This window comes from Drepanopeziza brunnea, assembly GCF_022702325.1.
Source record: "Drepanopeziza brunnea f. sp. 'multigermtubi' strain 214-2 chromosome Unknown ctg6, whole genome shotgun sequence".
In the NCBI taxonomy this organism is placed as follows: domain Eukaryota; kingdom Fungi; phylum Ascomycota; class Leotiomycetes; order Helotiales; family Drepanopezizaceae; genus Drepanopeziza; species Drepanopeziza brunnea.
In genome coordinates, this window is record NW_027094069.1 from 1,111,232 (window position 1) to 1,130,551 (window position 19,320).

Below are 19,320 nucleotides of genomic sequence, written 5' to 3' on the forward strand. Positions count from 1 at the left end.
CTTTCCTTCCCTTTCCGTGACTTTCTCGCTGTCGCTACGACCTTCCATCTTCTGAGGGACCGCGGTACCACAGATCCCGCGGGACGGACGGAGACGCTCGCGTCTTTACCCTCATTTGATCCTCATCGCTGGAACGAAAAGAAAAGAAGAGGAAAGGGAGCGGAGAGGGAGAAGAAGAAAAAGGGGTCAAGAGGAAAAATAAATCATCCATCGACCCCCGTCCCATCTCGCAGCTGCAGCCGCAGCTGCAGCAGCGCTTGGGAATAATCTCACCCTGACATCGCAATCGAAAACATCGGGGTTTGACAAGCATGCACGCTCCCGCCGGGGACATTGGTTGGGATTCTCCAGACGTCGTCCCGAAGTTATGGTTGATGACCGTTGTTGCACCGAGTAACCGCTGGTACCGCTGTGTCCAGTCAGTCCGTCCGTCCGTCCGTCCGTCAGTCAATCAGTCAGTCAGTCAGTCAGTCAGACAGACAGTCACCACTTCCATCAGTCAATCAGTCACCCATCCCGATCGAGCGGCATCTGCACATCCCGTAGGTACATGTTGGAATATCCGGGTGTTGTTCGTATCCCCACCCCCACCACCTGGAGATTCCGACAAGCAGCCCAGTCAATCCAGTCAATCCAGTCAGTCCAGTCAGTCCAGTCAGTCCAGTCAGTCCAGTCAGCCCAGTACGCCTTGCAGACCGACCGACAGACAGACGGGCAGGTGGATTTCCCCCTCGGCCAATCGCGAAACCACAATCACTGCCCACCCGGCATCCTGAATGCATCCTCGAAGATTGCGGCTGCGAGCTGCATGCAGCGACTAGTTGTAGCTCAACGTTCGTATGATTTAATCCGAAGATGCATATCAATGTCTCAGCATGCCACCACTCCCTCGAGTCTCTTTGCTTTTTGGTGGGGGCACGAGTCAGGCGCCCCTGAGCCGTCCGGATTCCCCAAAGACCCGTGAGGGAAACAACAGGGACAAGGACCGGGCTCTCACAACCCTGCCGTCTATCAGGATGATGCACTTCGTGCACTCTGGATCCTAGGGTCAATCTGGGACGATGTACGTACGTACGGTATGGTAGTAGTATGTTCAACATGGGTATGTCGGTAGGTACTTCGACAACTAGTAGTACGTAGTAGTCGTACGTAGTACTTCGTATACGAAGTAGTTGTAATGAATGGCGGACGGGCCTGCGATGTGAAACTCAACAAAACCCATGGCAGTGCTTCTGATAAGCAGAAGTCGCTAGAGACGGGATGAGGGTCGAGCTCGTGTCAAGGCTGGGAGAGATGGACAGATAGACAGATAGACAGATAGACAGATAGACAGATAGACAGATAGACATCGAAGGCGCCGCTGTCAACGGGTCAAGCACAAGTTGATCGCAAGTGTCCAGATGATATCATCCACATCACCAACCAGATCCGGGACTGGTCGATCTATCTGGCCTGCGCTCCGAGTGCCCAGTCCCAAGTGCCCATTGGCCGAAGATTGACGATGGTCGTGGTCGTAGTCGTAGACGAAGCTGCTCGATGGCTTGCGTGCGGTGCCCGGTGCCCGGTGCCCGGCCAAGGTCAACAGCGAGGAAAGAAGGTAAGACCCGTCCGAGAATAGACGGTCACATCAGCCCCCTGTCCTTACCGTACCTACAGGACAGGACAGTACAGTACAGTAGAGGGTTGGATCTCCGTACCAGGGGCCTGCCGAATCGGTGGTCGCCACTGGTCGCCCTCTCAGGGCGCATTGAGTTGAGCACTTGGCGAGAAACCCTGAGATTGGCGGGCCTCTCTTCTCCGGCCTCTCTCCGTAATGTCAGCTAGCGGACGTAGCTGCAGGGACAACAACAACAACAACAACAACAACAACAACAACAACAACAACAACAACAACAACAACAACAACAACAACAACAACAACAACAACAGCAACAACAACAACAACAACCACAACCACAACCACCACCACCATTCACGGGCCTCCCTCCTCCTTCCCCCTAGCCTAGAGTCAAGCGAAATGGGTCTGGGGCTGCAGCCGGTTTAACCACACCAACAATAGCGCTGTCCCCTCCATCCTTTTCATTCGCTACCAACGACGGGTCCCCCGACCGACCGACCGACCGACCGACCGGCTGGCCGATCGATCCCGCAGGTGTGCGGGCCGCCGTCGCTCCTGTATTGCGTATGTTATTACTGTTACCAGTGCAGTAAGTACAGTACAGTCAGGACTGTACTGGTAGTAGAACCGAGACAAGACTCGAACTCTCGGGCCTTTGTCTCGAAATGGTAAAGGCAGGACGGGATCGACGGGTGGACTCCCGATCTAGAAAGCTCGCGAATCTCACTTGCAACGGTTTGCCCAGTACTTAGGGAGGAATGAGAGAGACAGGACAGGGGAGGGGAGGGGAGGGGAGGGTAGGCTAAGCTAAGCTAAGCTAGGCTAAGCTAGGCTAGGCTAGGCGGGCGGGCCGCCCTACTTTATGCTAATTGCTAATTCCGATCTCCTTCTTAACCATATCCGTACTTCTGTTGGTCGACGCCGGTAACATAAATAGCATGTGCTCTCTCTCTCTCTCTCTCTCTCTCTCTGTCTGCCTTGCGCACCACCCACCCAATTGAAACAAAGGCGCGAGTTGGCGCCGCGGTGTGGAAAGTCTATTACCGAATTGTCTCTCGCGTTCGCGTCGCTGAAGATCCAAAGTAGGTACGGTAGTCAGATACCGTACAACAAGTAGGTAGGATTTGGGGACTCGAGGGGGGCGTCTGGGGTGGCGTTAATTAAATGGGCTCGTCGTCGTCGTCTCTTGTCATATGTCAAACACAAACATCATCGCGATCTCGACGGACAGAAGTGCAAATTAACCCCTGCCGATTGACCGACCGACTGACCGACCGACCTAATGCCTAATGCCTAATACCTTCTCTCTGCTTGAAACGGGACTCATTATAGCAGCTAGCAGCTAGCAGATTGGTTTACATCATCATCATCATCATCATCATCATCGTATCGTTCATCACGGCGGAACCTAAAAAGTGAGTGTGGTACGGTAACTTCCATGTGCTAGTGTGAGTTCGGACTCGGCCTCGACCCTCCACCACGACCTCGACGTGAACCGTCCCGCCCATCTCTCTATCTATCTATCTATCCATCTATCCATCTATCCATCTATCTAGGGAGCCGCAGAACTAAATGACCAATATCCATGACGAGTGCCCAGGATGCAATGTTGTGCAAGATTTAAGGGTCTCCCGAGGGAGGGAGGGAGGCAGGGAAGTCTCTGCGAGAATACGAAGACGGACCTCGGGTTTGATGGTGGATGAATCAGCCGCAGCTGCGATTTTCGAAAAAGCATCTCCCGAGGTTAGGGGAGCACTCCTCCATCCTCACATGACCGCGGTTGGGTTTCTGGTGGGGGTGGCGCGCCGGTTCACGAGCCGAGGGCCTACCTAGGTAGGTATCTACGTGCCTGTCTGCCTGCCTGCCTGCACGTTCGTACGGACGGACGGAGGGCGTGCCTTTTGCAACGATCATCCCATTCCTGTCTTTCCGGCCTGTTCAGATCGTCGAAAGGAGGTGAGACGGACGGACGGACGGACCGGACTCGATTACACGTTGAACTGGACTGACTGTCGACGTTCCAACATCATCACGGATGCAGCCACGATCAAGTGATCTCCTGCCGCTCCCCTCGTAGGCACTAGACAACCAGCGCGGGCACGCCCGTTTCCGCTCTAGCCCATGACTCCAAAACCCGCGACCGACTGCTCTCTTGCACCCTGCGGCGTCTCCTTCTCCTTCTCCTTCTCCTTCTTCTGCTTCCCCCCCCCCCCTCCTCCTCCCATCAAAGCTTCAGCGGCGTCTGGGGCTGCACACGCACGGCGACCAACAGCTGCGGTCCGTTCTCCGCGGCCAGTTCCGCCTCCTGGCAGTCTTCGATGCCCACCCCGTTGGCAAACTGGACCACCACAAAGTCGATGGGCCTGCCGCCCACCACCACCATCGGGGCGTGCCAGGTCCCCGCTCCGTACGTGACGGCTTGTGCGCCCGTGGCAAAGAAGGCCTTGACCCTCCGGAGGTCGGGAAGACCTCGCCCGGGCAGCTCATCCCTGGCGGCGGGTGCTGCTGCTGCTGCTGGTGAGGAGGGGACAGGCAGGTGCTGGTCAGCCGCTGTCGCCGGCAGAGAGGGAGCCACGATCACGAGATAGCGAACGCGGTGTGTTTCTGCAGCAGACAGACCGAGAGGGATGAAGGTCTGCGTCGTGTACGGATGCCGTTCCAGTATCTCGATGGGAAAGTGGCCCTCGGGGCTGCGGGTGTCGGCGTGGCCGTGGCCGTGGCCGTGGGCGTGGCCGTGGCTCGGGAGAAGAGGCCGTCGGGGGGCACAAACAAACATGTTCATGACGGCTTTGGAGGCCACCTTGCTCGGAGCAAGAGGGTAGTAATCCTCCATGTGGGTGACATCCAGATATTTGAGGGCGCTGCCTTGGTTGGCCTGCACCGCATTTGGCGGCAGGCTCGAGATTCGGGAGGATGGAACTAGCGACGGCGCGGGATTCTCGATGACAGTCCCAAACTCCGCAAAAGCTGCCTGGTTCAGCGCTTCGGGGGTCAGTACAAGCTCGCGAGCAGGGCCCGGAATTGACACGGGCATCTCGCAGGTTTCTATTCAATTGATTTAGAGGTTGGTCAGGTAGGTTTGCGGTCAGTCAGCCGAGTCGGGGTGTGTGCTTGCTTGCAATCGAAGCCCCCCTCTGAGCGTTTGCTTTGCTATGCAGTCACGTGTGCTTGCCAACGTCAACCCAAGATGCCTGCCTGTCTTCCTTTCTCTCTGCGTTCCCATTCCCGTTCCCCATCCATCGCAACCCATGGCTAAATAATTCTGTTAGGCTAGTTATAGATATTCCAGCATGTATATGCGAATGTGGATCCATTTCGCTATATCAGAATCGGGCAACTCCACCCCTTTAATCTGATGGCGGCAACTCGACGGACATCACTCTCTATTCTTGATTCCTCTGTGTGCTCCAAAGTATCTTGCGCACGTATATAGCATTTTTATTCATTGAATATCTAGTTACAGTCTCAGCATTAATGCGATATCGTCTTTACAACTTCTCTGGTCACCCCATTTCGATGCTCTCACCTTCGGCTAAAAAGAAGGGGGTCGTCAATAACATACGGGAATGGTTGGCATCCACCTGCGCCGCAAGAACATATCATACCATAGAGGTCCTCTGTAACCATCTTACCCAAAGCGTAACACCGTGGGCCAATGCTGCAGATACCTCTTCGTACCGGTGAGTGAATGGCGCTTAGCATTGTCCCCTCTCGCCGCCGAGGGCGGTCAACGATGCCCTCATTAAGCGAGTGTTTACTCTGGCCATTGACAATAGCAAGATCACTCCCCGAGCTACTCCATTGTAGCGAAAAAAACCTCACAATAGCAAATCTCGGGATAGGGAGCCACAATAGCTACAACTTGCTATTATGCCTGCCCACAATGGTAACGGTGCAGGCCTCCCAGCTACAAAAGAAAATTACGCCCTCGTTCTCTTCCTTCCCTTCTTCTTTTCTCTCACGTTCAGAACAAAGATTCACAGAATTCCGAGTCCGAGTCCGCTTCCAGACCAGTACCCTTTCTGCACTTTCTTCTTCTTGTCTTTACACCCTCATCCACTCCACTCCACTACACTACAGTACACTACTCACATCTCCACTACACATCCATCTCTCCGAGCCCAAGCTCAAAGATGGAGGACACCGATCTTGAAGAGCGGTACATGGCCGACTACCACTCTGGGCGCGCATGGAAGTGGCTCCTGCCCCGGACGGAGGAGGACGGGCCCATCGAATACTCGTACGCCAGTAAGTACCTACCCCGTGGCGATGTTCTTGGACCGCGCATCCTGCTAACACTGCCGCAGCTCCCGAGACCCGACAGTTTGTCGGCACGGATGACGATGCTTGGGTGTACGCCTGTGAGTGCTTCATCCCGTCTGTATTCCGTCGGACATGCTGACCAGGCCTGAGACAACGGCCGTGACATCCGGGCCGAATTGGCCAGGAAAGCTGAGGAGGAGAGAGCTGCTTCCGGCCGCGGATACGAGTCCGATGGTGCTGGTAAGTCGTGCGTTCCGTACTCTGTCGGCCCTGCTGACCATCTTCTAGCCGAGGATCTTGGGGGAGATGACGTTCGATCCGTCACTCTGTCCCTCGAATCCGAGGCTGCATCTGTGAGTAGATCCGTCCAAGATTATGCGCAATCATTTGCTGAGTACTTCCAGGATGACGAGCAATCCACTGCCGAGTCAGTTGATGAGGACAATGTTCGATCCATTGCCGAGTCTTCTGACGAGGAGGATGTCTCCTCCTACGAGGAGGATGTTTCTTCCTACGAGGAGGAGATCTCAGATGATGAGGTCGTGGCCCGTCCCGGTATGTCAAACTCTCGTTTCCCCCTTGTCCTCTCTCTTTCGCATATCTTCGGATATCCAGCCTCAGAAGAGCTTCTTCTCAGAGCCGAGATATTCTCGCAAGAAAAGATCTCCGTGATCCAGTTTGAGATGAGAGTACAGATGCTAACTTCATGAAGCCGGTGGCAAGTCTCGTGGGAAGACTTACGGGGGCGCTGCAGTCTTGATCCCCCAGGATCAAGAGTCCGACGACGAGAGTGTGGTTGCACCATCCTCTCCTCCGTACAAGCCTGCTCGTAAGGCCCCCGTTTCGGCAAAGGCCAAGCCAGCCGGCCGAAAGAGCCCTGCTCCCTCGTCCCAAGAGGTGAGCAACGACGGCGAGTTCTACTCGTCGATCGCAGAGCGGCGCAAGATGATGAGCCGCGGCGGACAGGTAAGCTTTCCTCTCACCCCCAATTTTTCCAGGCAGAGCATCTACTAAATCATCCAAGCAGCAGTCTGTCGTCAAGACGAAGCGATCCTACGTCGAGGTCGAGGACGAGGACGAGGACGAGGACGAGGACGAGAGCGAGCCCGAGTCGGACGAATCCGACTTCGAATCCTCGGCTCATGTGAGCAAGAAGCGCAAGGTCCAACCTGCCGGGAAGACCGCGCCAGTCGAGACGCCGTCGCCGGCATACGCTCCGGCCAGAAAGACCGTCCCGGCCCAGAAGAGTGCTCCGCTGAAGAAGGCTGCGCCTGCCAGAAAGGCTGCACCGTCCAGAAAGAGAAAGACTCGCGGCGACGACGACGACGACTCAGAGGATGACATCGAGCTTGACAGAAAAGCGTCAACCAAGAAGCCGAAGACGCAAAAGGGGCAGAGGAAGGAGAGGAGAGAGACGGTGGACTCCGACAACATAATCACGGTTGACATAGTAAGTTGCCGCCGATTCCCCCCGGGGTCCCACTCACTCTTGTGACTACTCGCTGACCTCTTGGCTTTCAGAATGCAGTTGCCACGAAGGAGGCCCCGAAGCTTACAGAATGGCGAAACCTGCCAGGCCTGCCCGATGATGAAGATCACGAGGCCCATGAGGGAGTACCCGGTAGCAAGTGGTCCCAGTACGAGTCGGCTGCTCTCTACTACTGCATCGTCGACCGTCGAAACAGAGAGATTGACGAGAATCTGGGTATTTATTCCCTGAATCTGATCCTGATACAGGCGAAGATGATCCTTTTTGCTGACTTCCTATCTCCTTGGATAGTGCCTCTGAGAGATACGAATCTCTACAAACTGATGTCGATGAACAGTAGGTCTACTTCCATACCCGTCTCTTCCTGGAATGGTCCCTGCAGCTCCTCCGGGCATCGCCCGAGCCACGCTCTATTCTTTCTACCCTGCGAGACGATTAGAGAACCATGCTGACGGGGTTAGTCAAATATTCCTTCGGCGTCGACCGTACCCACACGGCTTGCAAGATGCACCTGTACGTTACATCGACCCTGAATCCCGTCTGAACTACTTGCTGACCTATACATAGGAACCGTTACATCAAGGAAGACAAAGATTACGATTACCAAGGCCAGGGCAGCACTGGTGCTACATCATCCCAGAAGAGGAAGACGGAGAGCCAGTGATGCGCTCGTGCTCGCTGGTGTTGGGTGCTTGCTGCGGGTTCGTCATTGGGTCGGCCCGGTTATTGGTTCCTTTGGCTTGGTTTACTGTCACAATTAGGTGATGGGCGGTGGTGATGGTTCTTATGGTTCTGATGGAAGTGGTTTGTCCGCCCTTCACATACTTCTCTCCTCTCGCGCCCAGCTCGGCGCCTACCGACCGACTGCTTCACAGATTGGTGGTGGTGTCTGTTTGCTCTTTTCTTTTCCTCCTTCAAATCCTCTCACGGATACCCAGGATTCTTCCAGGCCGGGTGCGCAAGATTTCTCCCCGAGCCGTTCATGTACCTACCTACCTACTTGGTTCTTTAAATTTCTGCTCGAGCTCGCGACGTTGACTCACTCTTCCTCTCACGGAGGGCGTTACTTCAGACTAGCTCTTCAAATGTCCCGAAAAACAAGAGCTTGATCCTCATGTCTCCAGACAGCAGATACAACTGGCTTCTCCTCCTTGCAATTCAAATCAGATCAAAACATGAAAACAAACCAGAACAGTCCTTCAGCGAGATCAATACCACGTGATATGTATACTCTTGTGTGAGGTCGTTGGAACAAGACATGAGTGGGTGTCTCGGAATATAGTAGATCCGGCTTGGCATTCCTCCACCCTGGCTGCTGGCAACTTTCACCTCAGCCTTGCCCGCGAACCGACGACGCTTAGACGAGAATTTAACAGACTGCCTGCCCCGTCGGAGTAACTGCTTCGCCATGCATGCCACCATTTACAATTCACACTTACATTCACACTCACATTCACACTCACATCCACGTTCACTTTCACATTCACTTTCACATTCACATCTACAATCATATTGGTCTCTTGAAAGCTTATTAATCAATCAATCAATCAATCAATCAACCGCGCAAGCTCGAGCTTGACGCGCCAGCCAGTGACAGCCGATTCACCTCCCGCGGCTCGACCCCGAATTCTCCTCGCGCCCAGCTCCCAAAGACGTGATAAAACGACTCGAGCTCCCCCTCGCCCTCACTCTCACCATCTACGAAAATCCCGCCACACCTGGCCCAAGCATAGCCAGCCAGTCACGATGGATATGGATATGGAGATGGACATTGACATGGGAATGACCGAGGAGCTGATCATCCCAGATATTGACATTCTCGCCGAACCCAAGGTCTCGGTAGGTTCCGATCCCGCCTTGCGATTCTCCTGGCGCAAGGACTAACCTGTCATCCAGGCTCTGCAAGAGACACCAGTCGCCCTTGATATCCCCAATGACACCACAGAAGAGAATGCGCGCGAAGTTACGCCTCAGAAAGTTCACCTCCGAGGCCTAGACAACCTCACCACCAAAGACATCCTAGCCTTCGCCTCGGAGCACTACGACCTTCACCGACCTGTACGCGTCGAATGGATCGATGACACATCTGCCAACCTCATCTACGACACTCCGGAGATTGCGCAGGCAGCTTTGGTGGCCTTTGCGGCCGTCGAAGCCCCAGATGTTTCGCAACTTCCCACTCTACAAGCGATTCCAGCAAAAGCATTCCCTCTTCACCCCGACACAAAACTGGTGGTGAGGTTGGCTGTAGTGGGGGATCGGAAGCAAGCCGGAGCTCGGGAGCGAAGCAGATTCTACCTCTTCAACCCAGAGCATGACCCAGCCGAACGGCGCAAGCAGAGTAACAGAGGACCAAGAAATTATCGGGACCGAGAAGATGGGGGATACCGCAGCCAGCGTTACGACGACAACGAGCAAGAAAGGCGAGAGCGCGAGTCCAACTTCGATGCTTCCCTCTATGATGACGATGCGGCAGCTATAGCACAACGGGCAGACAGAAGTACTCGCCGTGGTCCACCCTCTAGTAGCGAGAACCGAGGTCGGGAAGATCGGGGCGGTCGGTATCCAAAAGCCGCTGGCAGAGAATTATTCCCATCGCGTGATGACAGAGGGAGTGGGAGATTACGCAATCGAAGTGCCTCTCCGACTCGGGATAGAGCTGGGGCCCAAGATATAGTGGAGGCTCGCATTGCGGAGAGGAGACGGATTAACAACGAGGTGGCTTCTGCAAACCGGGTGAAAGCGCAAGCTATCAAGGCGCAGCTGAGAGAGGCCAGTGCTACGAAGGAGCTCTTCCCCCAGAAAGTTAGCCCCAAGCATCGCCGTTCAGCGGCTTTCAATGCCGCCGATGAGGCAGCCGACTTGTTTGCCAGCAGAATGCCGGTGCCTTTCATGGATGGCAGCTCGGATAGCCGGGCAAGAGGTGGTTCGTTGGCCTCCAGGATCACTATTCGCGGTTCTGCTCTGAGCCCATCTTCGCAAGGTTTCAACATTAAAGGAGCTTCTCGAGTGAAAGAGTTGTTCCCTGCTACTCTGGGCGACAATTCCGGCAAGGAGCTGTTCTCGGAGAAATTGGAAGGCAGAGGACGGCGGAGACAGAAGGCAGAGGACCTCTTCTACTGATCGCGGGCATTTGGATCTTGCCTTGCGCATGACCATACACTCTGGGATGCCCAGAGGAATTGCCAATACAATGGGAGAATCACAATACCTCGTCGCGATGGAAGTCACGCGCTGGTGTAGCGCCTGTCTCGGCGGGAACACCACGCGCTATGTATGATCGCGGTGGTCCATACTGGATGGAGAAAGAGACTCCATGGGTTTTGTATATTGCCAAACGGAGTTGGGGGAGGGAGCGGTGGTTTTACAGGGTGTGTTTGCGTTTCCCTCTTACCATACCCAGGCAGTCACTCAGACCTCGTTCTCAATGAGCCCTTGGCGTCCGCATCATAGCATAGCAGGCTTGCTATGCCCGCTATACTAGCCAGATCTGCAAGCATATAAGCTTGCTGAAAGATCATGAATGCAGAGAAGCCTTGCCACGAAACCCCTCTAAAAGCAGCCGCAATTCGCCGTGAAATCCTCAAACTATGACACTGAAGTTGAAATGCATTTGTATGGTTGAATTCAAGTCGGATCGCACAGTACCGTCGAAATTCGGAATCGCTACAGGTTCACACGTTCACACTCTTCGAGCTGTACCTGAGTCATAACCGTGCCCTTCGCTTGCCATTTTGGAAAGAAGTCAACAACGGCGACTTCCTCTTCTCACCGACGCTCCGTAAATTTATCACTCCAGAGCCAACATCGCTGCAGTCCCAAGATGACGGACTGGCTGAGACCTGTCTTTGGACGAGGCAGAACATACGGCGCGTCAAATGCCAGTGAACGGCCAAGCAACCTCTCTTTCGACGAGAGTGTTGCTGGCACGGAGAGTGAGGATGGCATCTCGATCCATGCCAGCACCCCCCGACTTCGACCCTCATCTCGAGTATCTTCCTTCATTGGCATCCGTCCCGCGACGCCGCCAATCCCCCCGACGCCGGATACATTCTTTAGCCTTCGGAATCCCGAGACGGTGTATCGTACGTCCCTCCCCACTGATCCAAATGACTTCTCTTGCGCACCTCCTACGCGCTCCGGACCACGCTCGCTGACGGGGGGACTCCAGACAAGCCCTCGGGGGATCAGATGGCGGAAATGCTCAAGGTGATCATGATGAATCAGAGCTCGGTCGCGCCGGTCCCGGTGGAATACAACAGCGCCATCCTGCACGTACTGGAAGCCTATCAAGAGCTGGGACAGGAGCTACGGAGAAAGAACGAGTCGATCGAAGAGCTGAAGCAGGGGCACACGAAGGACATCAAGGACTTTGAGACGTTGGCTACGCAGTGGGATTTGAAGGAGCGGGACTACAAGAATGAGATGAGGAAGTTGGAGGTCTTGCTGAGCAACACAGAGGGGGGTATGGAAAAAGTCAGCTGTAAGTACAATCAGGCAGCATCGCTCCCCGCCTCCCTCCCCCCTCCCTTTTCCAGTTTCTGTCTCATGGGTACTTTGCTCTTGGGACAGGCAAAATGGAACATTTGCTAAGCCCCCCGACCGTCCAGTGGCTAGAACCAAGAGTACAGTCCATGGCTCGAAGATTGGAGAAAGAATCGGACGGGAGGTTGGCACGATCAAGGCGCGAAACGTTGCGCGTAACTCCAGAGGTGAGGCTTCGTCCCCTCAATTTCTACTGTGTCGTCTGACCTGGCACAGGGCGTTCGGACAGTATCACAGAGATACCCATCGAGATTACTCCGAATGACAAATATCGAGGTAAGTATTCCGCTATCCCATATGGACCTACCCTCATACTGACTTTGGTGAGCCGATCGATTCTTCAAGACCAGAATCAGAGCCAATGCGCGAGAAGTGTCGACCGACGTTCGTAATACACCACCCGAAATCTCTTCCAAGGGCCGTGTTCTAGAGTCACGAGCATCCACTAGCAGTTTTCCTCTGTACGCGTCGCCAGCAGAGTTGGTCGAATCGGTGCGACAACAAGGTCCAGATCCTGACTTGGCGGCACTTAGCCAGGCGCAGCTTGAGGAGCTTGCGCGACGGCAAGCACAGGCGGAGTTTGGGGCGGCCTTCAATTCGTCTTCCGAGTCGGAATCGAGCACAAATTCACCCAAGGGTAGGAGCGACACCGTTTCCCCACTTGCTGCCCCTTCTGGGCTTGGTATTGGCTTCCAGGCGAGGTCCATGTCGATCAATTCGACAGGCTCGATATGGAGGATGGCAGATCTGTCGATCCGGGAATCCATAGGCTCCAAGTCTCGCTATGACAGCCTGTCCCAGGAATCGCCTTCGCAGGTTGCGTTCTCCTTCCGACCGGGCGACGATGAAGTCCTCGCGCAAAGGGCCAGGACCGGCCAGACACCAAGACGGACCCGAGCAGGCTACAGTCATCCGCGAAGTTCCACAGAAGCGAGCCAGCCGCCGTCGGAGTCACCCTCTCTGTCAAGAGACGGTACCTTCGAGACGTCTCGCCACTCGAGGACGGAGGCGACCAAGCCCTCCGGAAGAACGGCCGTGCCCCCGAGAACATCCAGCCGAAGCCGACCACGCGAGATCCAGGAGACGGAGACGACGAGGCGTGACGAGTCGAACAGCAGCTTTGTCACCGCACTTCGTCACAACTCCGGACGAAGCAGCGCGCACGGATCGCAGAACAGCAGCCGGAATCGACGAAACCTGGACAGGAACTCTGGAAGTGGCGAGGCTGTCACGGCTGCCGCGAGGGCCTTCAACGGTGCGAAGCGGCGGCCGGTCCTGGATCGCTCCGGCTCCTCCGGGTACCAGGGAGCTCGAGAGAGGAGAAGCCAGGACGAGGCATCGATGGACGGTCGAGGTCCGAAGTGAGAGGGAGAATCGGGACGTGTTCATGTTTCGAGTTCTGGTGGTGACTTTGGGGAGGGTATGGAACACAATGGCAGCATGGAGCATGGGCTAATCTGGGACCCGTCCGTAGTTCGGATCTCTCGGACAAGTTCGCATACCTTCAAGGCAGGTAGGGGGTCATTTGAGCGGTCCTCTGCCTCTCTTTTGTAAAAGACGGTTATTAGACCGCTTAAATTCCGTACTAAGCTCTTTTCAAGAATACCTTCAAGACAGGTAGGGGGTTATTTGAGCGGTCCTCTGACTCTCTTTTGTAAAAGACGGTTGTTAGACCGCTTAAATTCCGTACTAAGCTCTTTTCAAGAATACCTTCAAGGCAGGTAGGGGGTCATTTGAGCGGTCCTCTGACTCTCTTTTGTAAAAGACGGTTGTTAGACCGCTTAAATTCCGTGCTAAGCTCTTTTCAAGAATACCTTCAAGACAGGTAGGGGGTCATTTGAGCGGTCCTCTGACTCTCTTTTGTAAAAGACGGTTGTTAGACCGCTTAAATTCCGTACTAAGCTCTTTTCAAGAATACCTTAAAGGGTGGTAGGGGTCATTTAAATGGTCCTCTGATCTTTTTTACAAAAGACGGTTATTAGACCGCTTAAATTCCGTACTAAGCTCTTTTCAAGAATAGTTTACCGAGAAGACCGTCCCGTTGAAAGAGACCGTTTTGTGGCCGACTTATAACCGTCTTTGTCCATATTTTTAAAACCAGTTTATTAATAAGCCCGTTTTAGAAAATTAAAATCGTTCGATAATTGATATACCTTAAAAGGGAATGCAAGAGCATTTAGACGGTCAGCTGATCGTCCGATAACCATCTCTTTTATGAACGATTTTAATAAGTTGGCATGGCTGGTAGATCACCCTAGGCCTATACTTAAGATTGAATAGAATTTGAAAACAAACGATTTAAATTATTTAAATCGTCGCTCAAATGAAATTATTTTATTCGATTAAATCGTTTTTTTAGACACTCGTCTTTCCGTATAAGAACCGTCGTGGAACCGTCTTCGAGCGTTTTAAGACCGTCCTATGGCCGTCCTACAGCCGTCCTTGAGCTCAAAACCGTCCTTGAGAACGTGACGTAGTAAGCAAATACTCTTTTTACTGATTGCTAATCTACCTTTTACTACCTTAACCACTTACTACACCCCCCCCCCCCCCCCCCCCCCCCCGACTTTTGCTAAATCGATCGATTTCGGTGATAAAAAAAATGAAAGCGTTGATACCGGTATACAAGCCGTCGTAGCGATACCGAGAAAGATCGTGGCGTCGAACTTTTTTAAATTATCACTGAAACAATCTTCTTATCTAAAAGGTAATTTTCACTTATAATTACATCTTCTGTAGAACGGTCATCGGATTATTTCAAATTTTTTTTTTTTTTTTTTTTTTTGAAAACGAGCTTGTTGATAAGCCTGTTTTACAAAATATAGACGAGGACGGCTATAAGACGGCTACAAGACGGTCTTCTCGATCAACTCTTCTTAAAAAGAGCTGAGTATTTGAATTTAGGCGGTCTCATGGCCGTCTCTTGTGAAAGAGGATCAGAGGACCATTTAAATGACCCCTTACCCCACTCTTTAAGGTCGTTATAGATGAAAATTATCTCTTAAATAGAATCGTTTTAAGAATAATTTAATTAGTTCGACGCTAAGCAAGATCTTTCTCGGTGTCGCTGCTACGGCTTGTACCGGTATATATATCAACGCTTTCATTTTTTTTTTCTAGTCGGAATCGATTGAGTTAGTAGAAGTTTAGCCGCGGTGGTAGTGCGGTGCCTTCGCTCTGGGGTGAGGTTGGTGAAATAAGGGGGTGGTGCAGGTAGTATAAGGTAAACCAGCAAGTAATTGAAAAGAAAAAGAGATTATTTGCTTATTAATTCACGTTCTCCGAGACGGTTTCAAGCTCGGGGACGGCTATAAGACGACCATGTTGTTGTTGTTATTATTATTGCATCTATTAACGTCAAGCGGGTATCCCAAAACGCAATGCTCAGACCCTAAAGACCTCCTATAAAGCACCCGCACAGCAACGTGCTACGTAAAGGAATTATATACAAAGTACTACCTACTATCGGTATCTATCTATCTATCTAAAAATCTATCTATCTAATCAATCGAGAATAAAAAGAAACCCTACGTGAAAGGAAACCTTTCTCGTTAAATACCTACCTAGCCGCACGCTTTGGAAACCGCCTAAAAGCAAGCAATTCATAGTGCTGGGCGTGGAGTTTTCTCTCTCGATGACTGTCGCATCGTATCGCATACGTACGTGTGTATGTATGTGTATGTATGTGTGTATGTATGTATAGCTTTTGCGCGCGGCTTCGATCGAGCCGTATACCGGTAGTAGGTATAGACATCGATTTTCTTTTATCGTAAAGGCTGAGAAGGCTTGCGCTCGTGGCTTTGGGATACTAGCTAGATAGAGGATAGAGCCGGTCGGTGTGTTGGCAGGAGGCTCTTTCTTGATTTCGAAAGCGCGAGCGGTATTGTGTTTTCGATGGATGGATGGATGGATCGATCGAACTAGGTAAGTAAGTAAGTAAGTAAGTAAGTAAATACCGGTAAGCGCTTCTTCTCTCATCTCTTATAAGCGTTCCTTTTTTTTTTTTTTTTTTATATTGCAGATCTTCTGGGGGCTTTTCTGTAATCGGTGTGCCCGTTAGGTGGGTAGGTAGGTAGGTATAGATTGTCGTTGGGGTGGTATTCGAAAAGCGAAAAAAAAAAAAAAAAAAAAAAAAAAAAAAAAAAAAAAAAGGTTCGGAATCGCCGGTAAAAGAAAGATCTGCTCGAAAAGAGACGTCGCATGTCGATGATTCGATTTCGGCTCTTTAGCCCCTCTCTCTTTTTTTTGACCTTTCTTTCTACCGCAAGAGAAAGAGAAAGAGCGAGAAAGAGAAAGAGAAAGAAAAAGAGCGGAAAGTTCGTAAAAAAGCACCTCGTACAAGCACGTAAAGAAAGAATCTCTTAGCCCCCCTTTTAAGATAGCCACAAAACGTTCTGAAAACAATCTCTTCGCAAAAAGACCGACCGACCGACTCTTATAAACGACGATTTCATCGATCAAAACAATCTTAGTTTTAGCAATAATCGTTGAGAACGAAAAGACGAGCTCTTATTAAAAAAAAAAAAAAAAAACCGGTGTAATCGATGGAAATGGTTTTGGTTTAAAGCTGGGATTGTGAATGGTTTGAATCGTTTGTTTTTGGATTCTGTTTGATTGAATTTTGAGTATCGGCTTGGGGGGATTTATTAGTACTAGCTATGCTAACTGACCTCTTGGAATGGTTTTTTAAAGAGAGGGTTGTTAGAGGATCAGCTGACGGTTTAAATAACCCCCTAACCTGCCTTTAAGGTAGTGACTGATTGCAGCTGTGGAAAGCCGGGTAGATAGATGTCCAAGTCTAGCAAGACTCTATGTAGCACACAAGTTACCTAGGTATATATATATATATGTGTGTGTGTGTGTGTGTATATATTCTTGACGTATCCCCCAACTCCCCACTGTCCCGAGGATACGTAGGAAATAGCGCACTACTCTCTCTAATCTAATCAGCCTTTTCCCTATCAACCTTCCATCTTCTTCGATTATTAAAAATTTAAAATATTCCCCGTCCGTACTACCGGTACGTCCGTAGTAGTCAGGTCGTAGAAAGTAGTTAGCATCTCCGACCTACCGGTACCGGTACAGGTACCGGTAGGTACCTTCGTCGACCTAGGTACCGGTACCGTAGCAAAACCCATGTTCACATGTTCACATGTTTCGATTCTGAGTCCAAGCCTTGACTTGTTGTACCCGGTAGGTACCTACTGGTACTTACTTACTTACTTTCTTGTATGAGGTCCGATCGATAGGTACCTCCCCCCCTTTTTTTTCCTTTTTTCCTTTTTCCTTTTTCCTTTTTCATTTTGCCCTTTTGCCCCTTTGCCCCTTTTCCCCTCGGAAAATCTTAATATTTGTGAACTTGTTTGTGAGAGAGGGAAAGGAGGGGGGGGGGAGGGGGGGAGGAAGTAAGGAAAAGGGGGAGAAGGAGAGAAGAAGAGAGGAGGGGGAAGAAGAAGTTGATATCGTCCTTTCCCTTCCTGTTTGGTCTGTTGCTACTATTCTCATCGGGCGTTGAGGACGGGAGAGTCGCGGGGGGGGGTACCGTAGTACTGGCTTCGGCTTGCTTGCTTGCTTGTTTGGTTTCTGGGTAGGGCTGGGTAGGGCTGGGTGGTTGGTTAGGGCTGGAGTGGAGTGGAGGGTAGTGGATGGGGTTGAGGAGGAAGGACGGGATGGGATGGGATGGGGTGGGATGGGGTGGGGCGGATGGGGGTGGATGGGGGTGGAAGGGGGGGTGGATGGATGGATGGATGGATGGATGGATGGATGGATGGATGGATGGATGGATGGATGGATGGATGGATGGATGGATGGATGGATGGATGGATTGGCTTTTTTTGGTGAAGGAGGATGAGGGGGGGAAGGGAGAGGGGAGAGGGGAGAGGGGAAAGAGGAAAGAGGAAAGAGGAAAGAGGAAAGAGGAAAGAGGAAAGAGCAAAGAGGAAAGAGGAAAGAGTAGGCGAGATTGAGCTTCTCATCTCATACTGTATACAAGTCCAAAGGATAGGTAGGTATGTCCAAGGTACTACGTAGGTCGGTATCTATCTATCTCTGAGATGGCCAAGGGAGGTCGGTATCTGCGTAGTACGTATCTCGCGGGGGAGATCACGCTTGGGCTTTCTTTTTTTTTGATGGGCAAGGTCGAACGAACTGTGAGGCAGAGAAGGAAAGAACGAGACAACGAACGAACGAACTCCTGCGTACGTTGTACCTACTTGAGTGCCGAGCAGAGTCGATAAGGTACGTAGTATCTAGGTATCTACAGTAAGTACGTAGTACTACTACTACTACTACTACTACTACTACTACATACCGGTACATATCCCTGTACTATTCTTCTCTTGCCGACCGACCAACCAGCCATCACTGGCCTCGGCAAAGACCGCTCGCTGGATCTGGACCAGAAACCAAAAAAAAATAAAAAAAAAATTAAAAAATTAAATTTTTTATTTTATTTTTTAAAACCGTGGAATCTCTCCGCTCTACCGGTACCGGTAGGTACTGTACCGGTATCTCTTCGAAATCGAAATCGAAATCGAAACCGAAAATCGAAAATCGGGATCGGGATCGGAGTCGGCATCGGAGCCGGGATCGGGATCGGGATTGGGGATCGGGGATCGAGATGGGTAAAACGTACGTAGTACGTAGTACTACGTACGTGCGTGATGGGTACCTGCGTGATGACGCCTGGGGGGCCTCTTTTCCTGGTCTCCATCTGTGTCACTGTGACTGATGATTGAGGTGAGATGTCCCCTCCCCCACCCTCCCTTCCCCCCCCCTTTCCCCCTTCCCCCTTCCCCCTTCCCCCTAGGCGCACGTGCGAGAAAAGTGTTGAGCGGAGGCAAGCAGCGGGGAAGGAATGTCGTCGTGGTCAAGTGTGGGTTGGAGGTCTCGATAGATAATGCAGAGAGTGGTTTTTTTTTTTTTTTTTCTTGTTTTTCTATTATTATTCTTTGTGGCTGATAGTGTTTTTTTTTTTTTTTTTTTTTTTTTTTTTTTTTTTTTGGTAACAGCAGACAGGCACAGGAAGAGGGCCAAACTCAGCAAATCGGGTAATTGTGTGAGGTTAAGCGAAATAAGTGAAATCGGTTGGAATGGCGGGCCGCCTCCCACCTACTCGTTACACGGGATTTATCGCAAACTCAAAAGGACTGGGTGGGAGATAGAGTTAGAGATAGATAAAGAGAAGGAGAGAGAAAGAGCTGGATGGACATGGATATGGACATGGACATGGACATGAACATGGACATGGACATGGACATGGACCCGTGGAATGGGAATAGGACGGGACTCGATGAACTCGTTGTTGATGTTTGTTCATTAGCGATGGTTCTAGAAGTAAAGGTGCCGTGTCGTGCCCTGCCTGGCACCTGGCAGTAGAGCATCAGACGCACGCCTTCATTCGTAC

General features: G+C 51.7%; 4 protein-coding genes across 5 annotated transcripts; 3 read left to right on the plus strand and 1 right to left on the minus strand.

The window, feature by feature from the left end:
- Nucleotides 1–3,842: 3,842 nt before the first annotated feature.
- L3040_004150 (uncharacterized protein) lies at nucleotides 3,843–4,652 on the minus strand (the record flags this gene model as incomplete). Its single annotated transcript, XM_007289068.1, has 1 exon — nucleotides 3,843–4,652. The coding sequence occupies one exon, from the start codon at nucleotides 4,650–4,652 to the stop codon at nucleotides 3,843–3,845; it is 810 nt and encodes a 269-aa protein (XP_007289130.1).
- A 1,099-nt stretch (nucleotides 4,653–5,751) lies between these two features.
- Nucleotides 5,752–8,034, plus strand: L3040_004151 (uncharacterized protein; the record flags this gene model as incomplete). 2 transcript variants are annotated; one of them, XM_066156880.1, is made up of 11 exons in its annotated part: nucleotides 5,752–5,866; nucleotides 5,926–5,979; nucleotides 6,032–6,121; nucleotides 6,170–6,234; nucleotides 6,286–6,436; nucleotides 6,594–6,847; nucleotides 6,906–7,331; nucleotides 7,403–7,586; nucleotides 7,662–7,706; nucleotides 7,832–7,883; nucleotides 7,938–8,034. In XM_066156880.1, 11 exons carry the CDS (start codon nucleotides 5,752–5,754, stop codon nucleotides 8,032–8,034), a joined length of 1,533 nt encoding a protein of 510 aa, XP_066011873.1. The 2 variants fall into 2 exon arrangements, with proteins under 2 accessions (XP_066011873.1, XP_066011874.1); XM_066156881.1 differs by having other exon boundaries at nucleotides 6,909–7,331.
- Nucleotides 8,035–9,116: 1,082 nt separating this feature from the next.
- L3040_004152 (uncharacterized protein) lies at nucleotides 9,117–10,493 on the plus strand (the record flags this gene model as incomplete). The annotated part of the gene is made up of 2 exons (XM_007289066.1): nucleotides 9,117–9,209; nucleotides 9,267–10,493. 2 exons carry the CDS (start codon nucleotides 9,117–9,119, stop codon nucleotides 10,491–10,493), a joined length of 1,320 nt encoding a protein of 439 aa, XP_007289128.1.
- Nucleotides 10,494–11,193: 700 nt separating this feature from the next.
- Nucleotides 11,194–13,280, plus strand: L3040_004153 (uncharacterized protein; the record flags this gene model as incomplete). Its single annotated transcript, XM_007289065.1, has 5 exons — nucleotides 11,194–11,455; nucleotides 11,542–11,853; nucleotides 11,981–12,082; nucleotides 12,132–12,191; nucleotides 12,244–13,280. 5 exons carry the CDS (start codon nucleotides 11,194–11,196, stop codon nucleotides 13,278–13,280), a joined length of 1,773 nt encoding a protein of 590 aa, XP_007289127.1.
- Nucleotides 13,281–19,320: the final 6,040 nt, after the last annotated feature.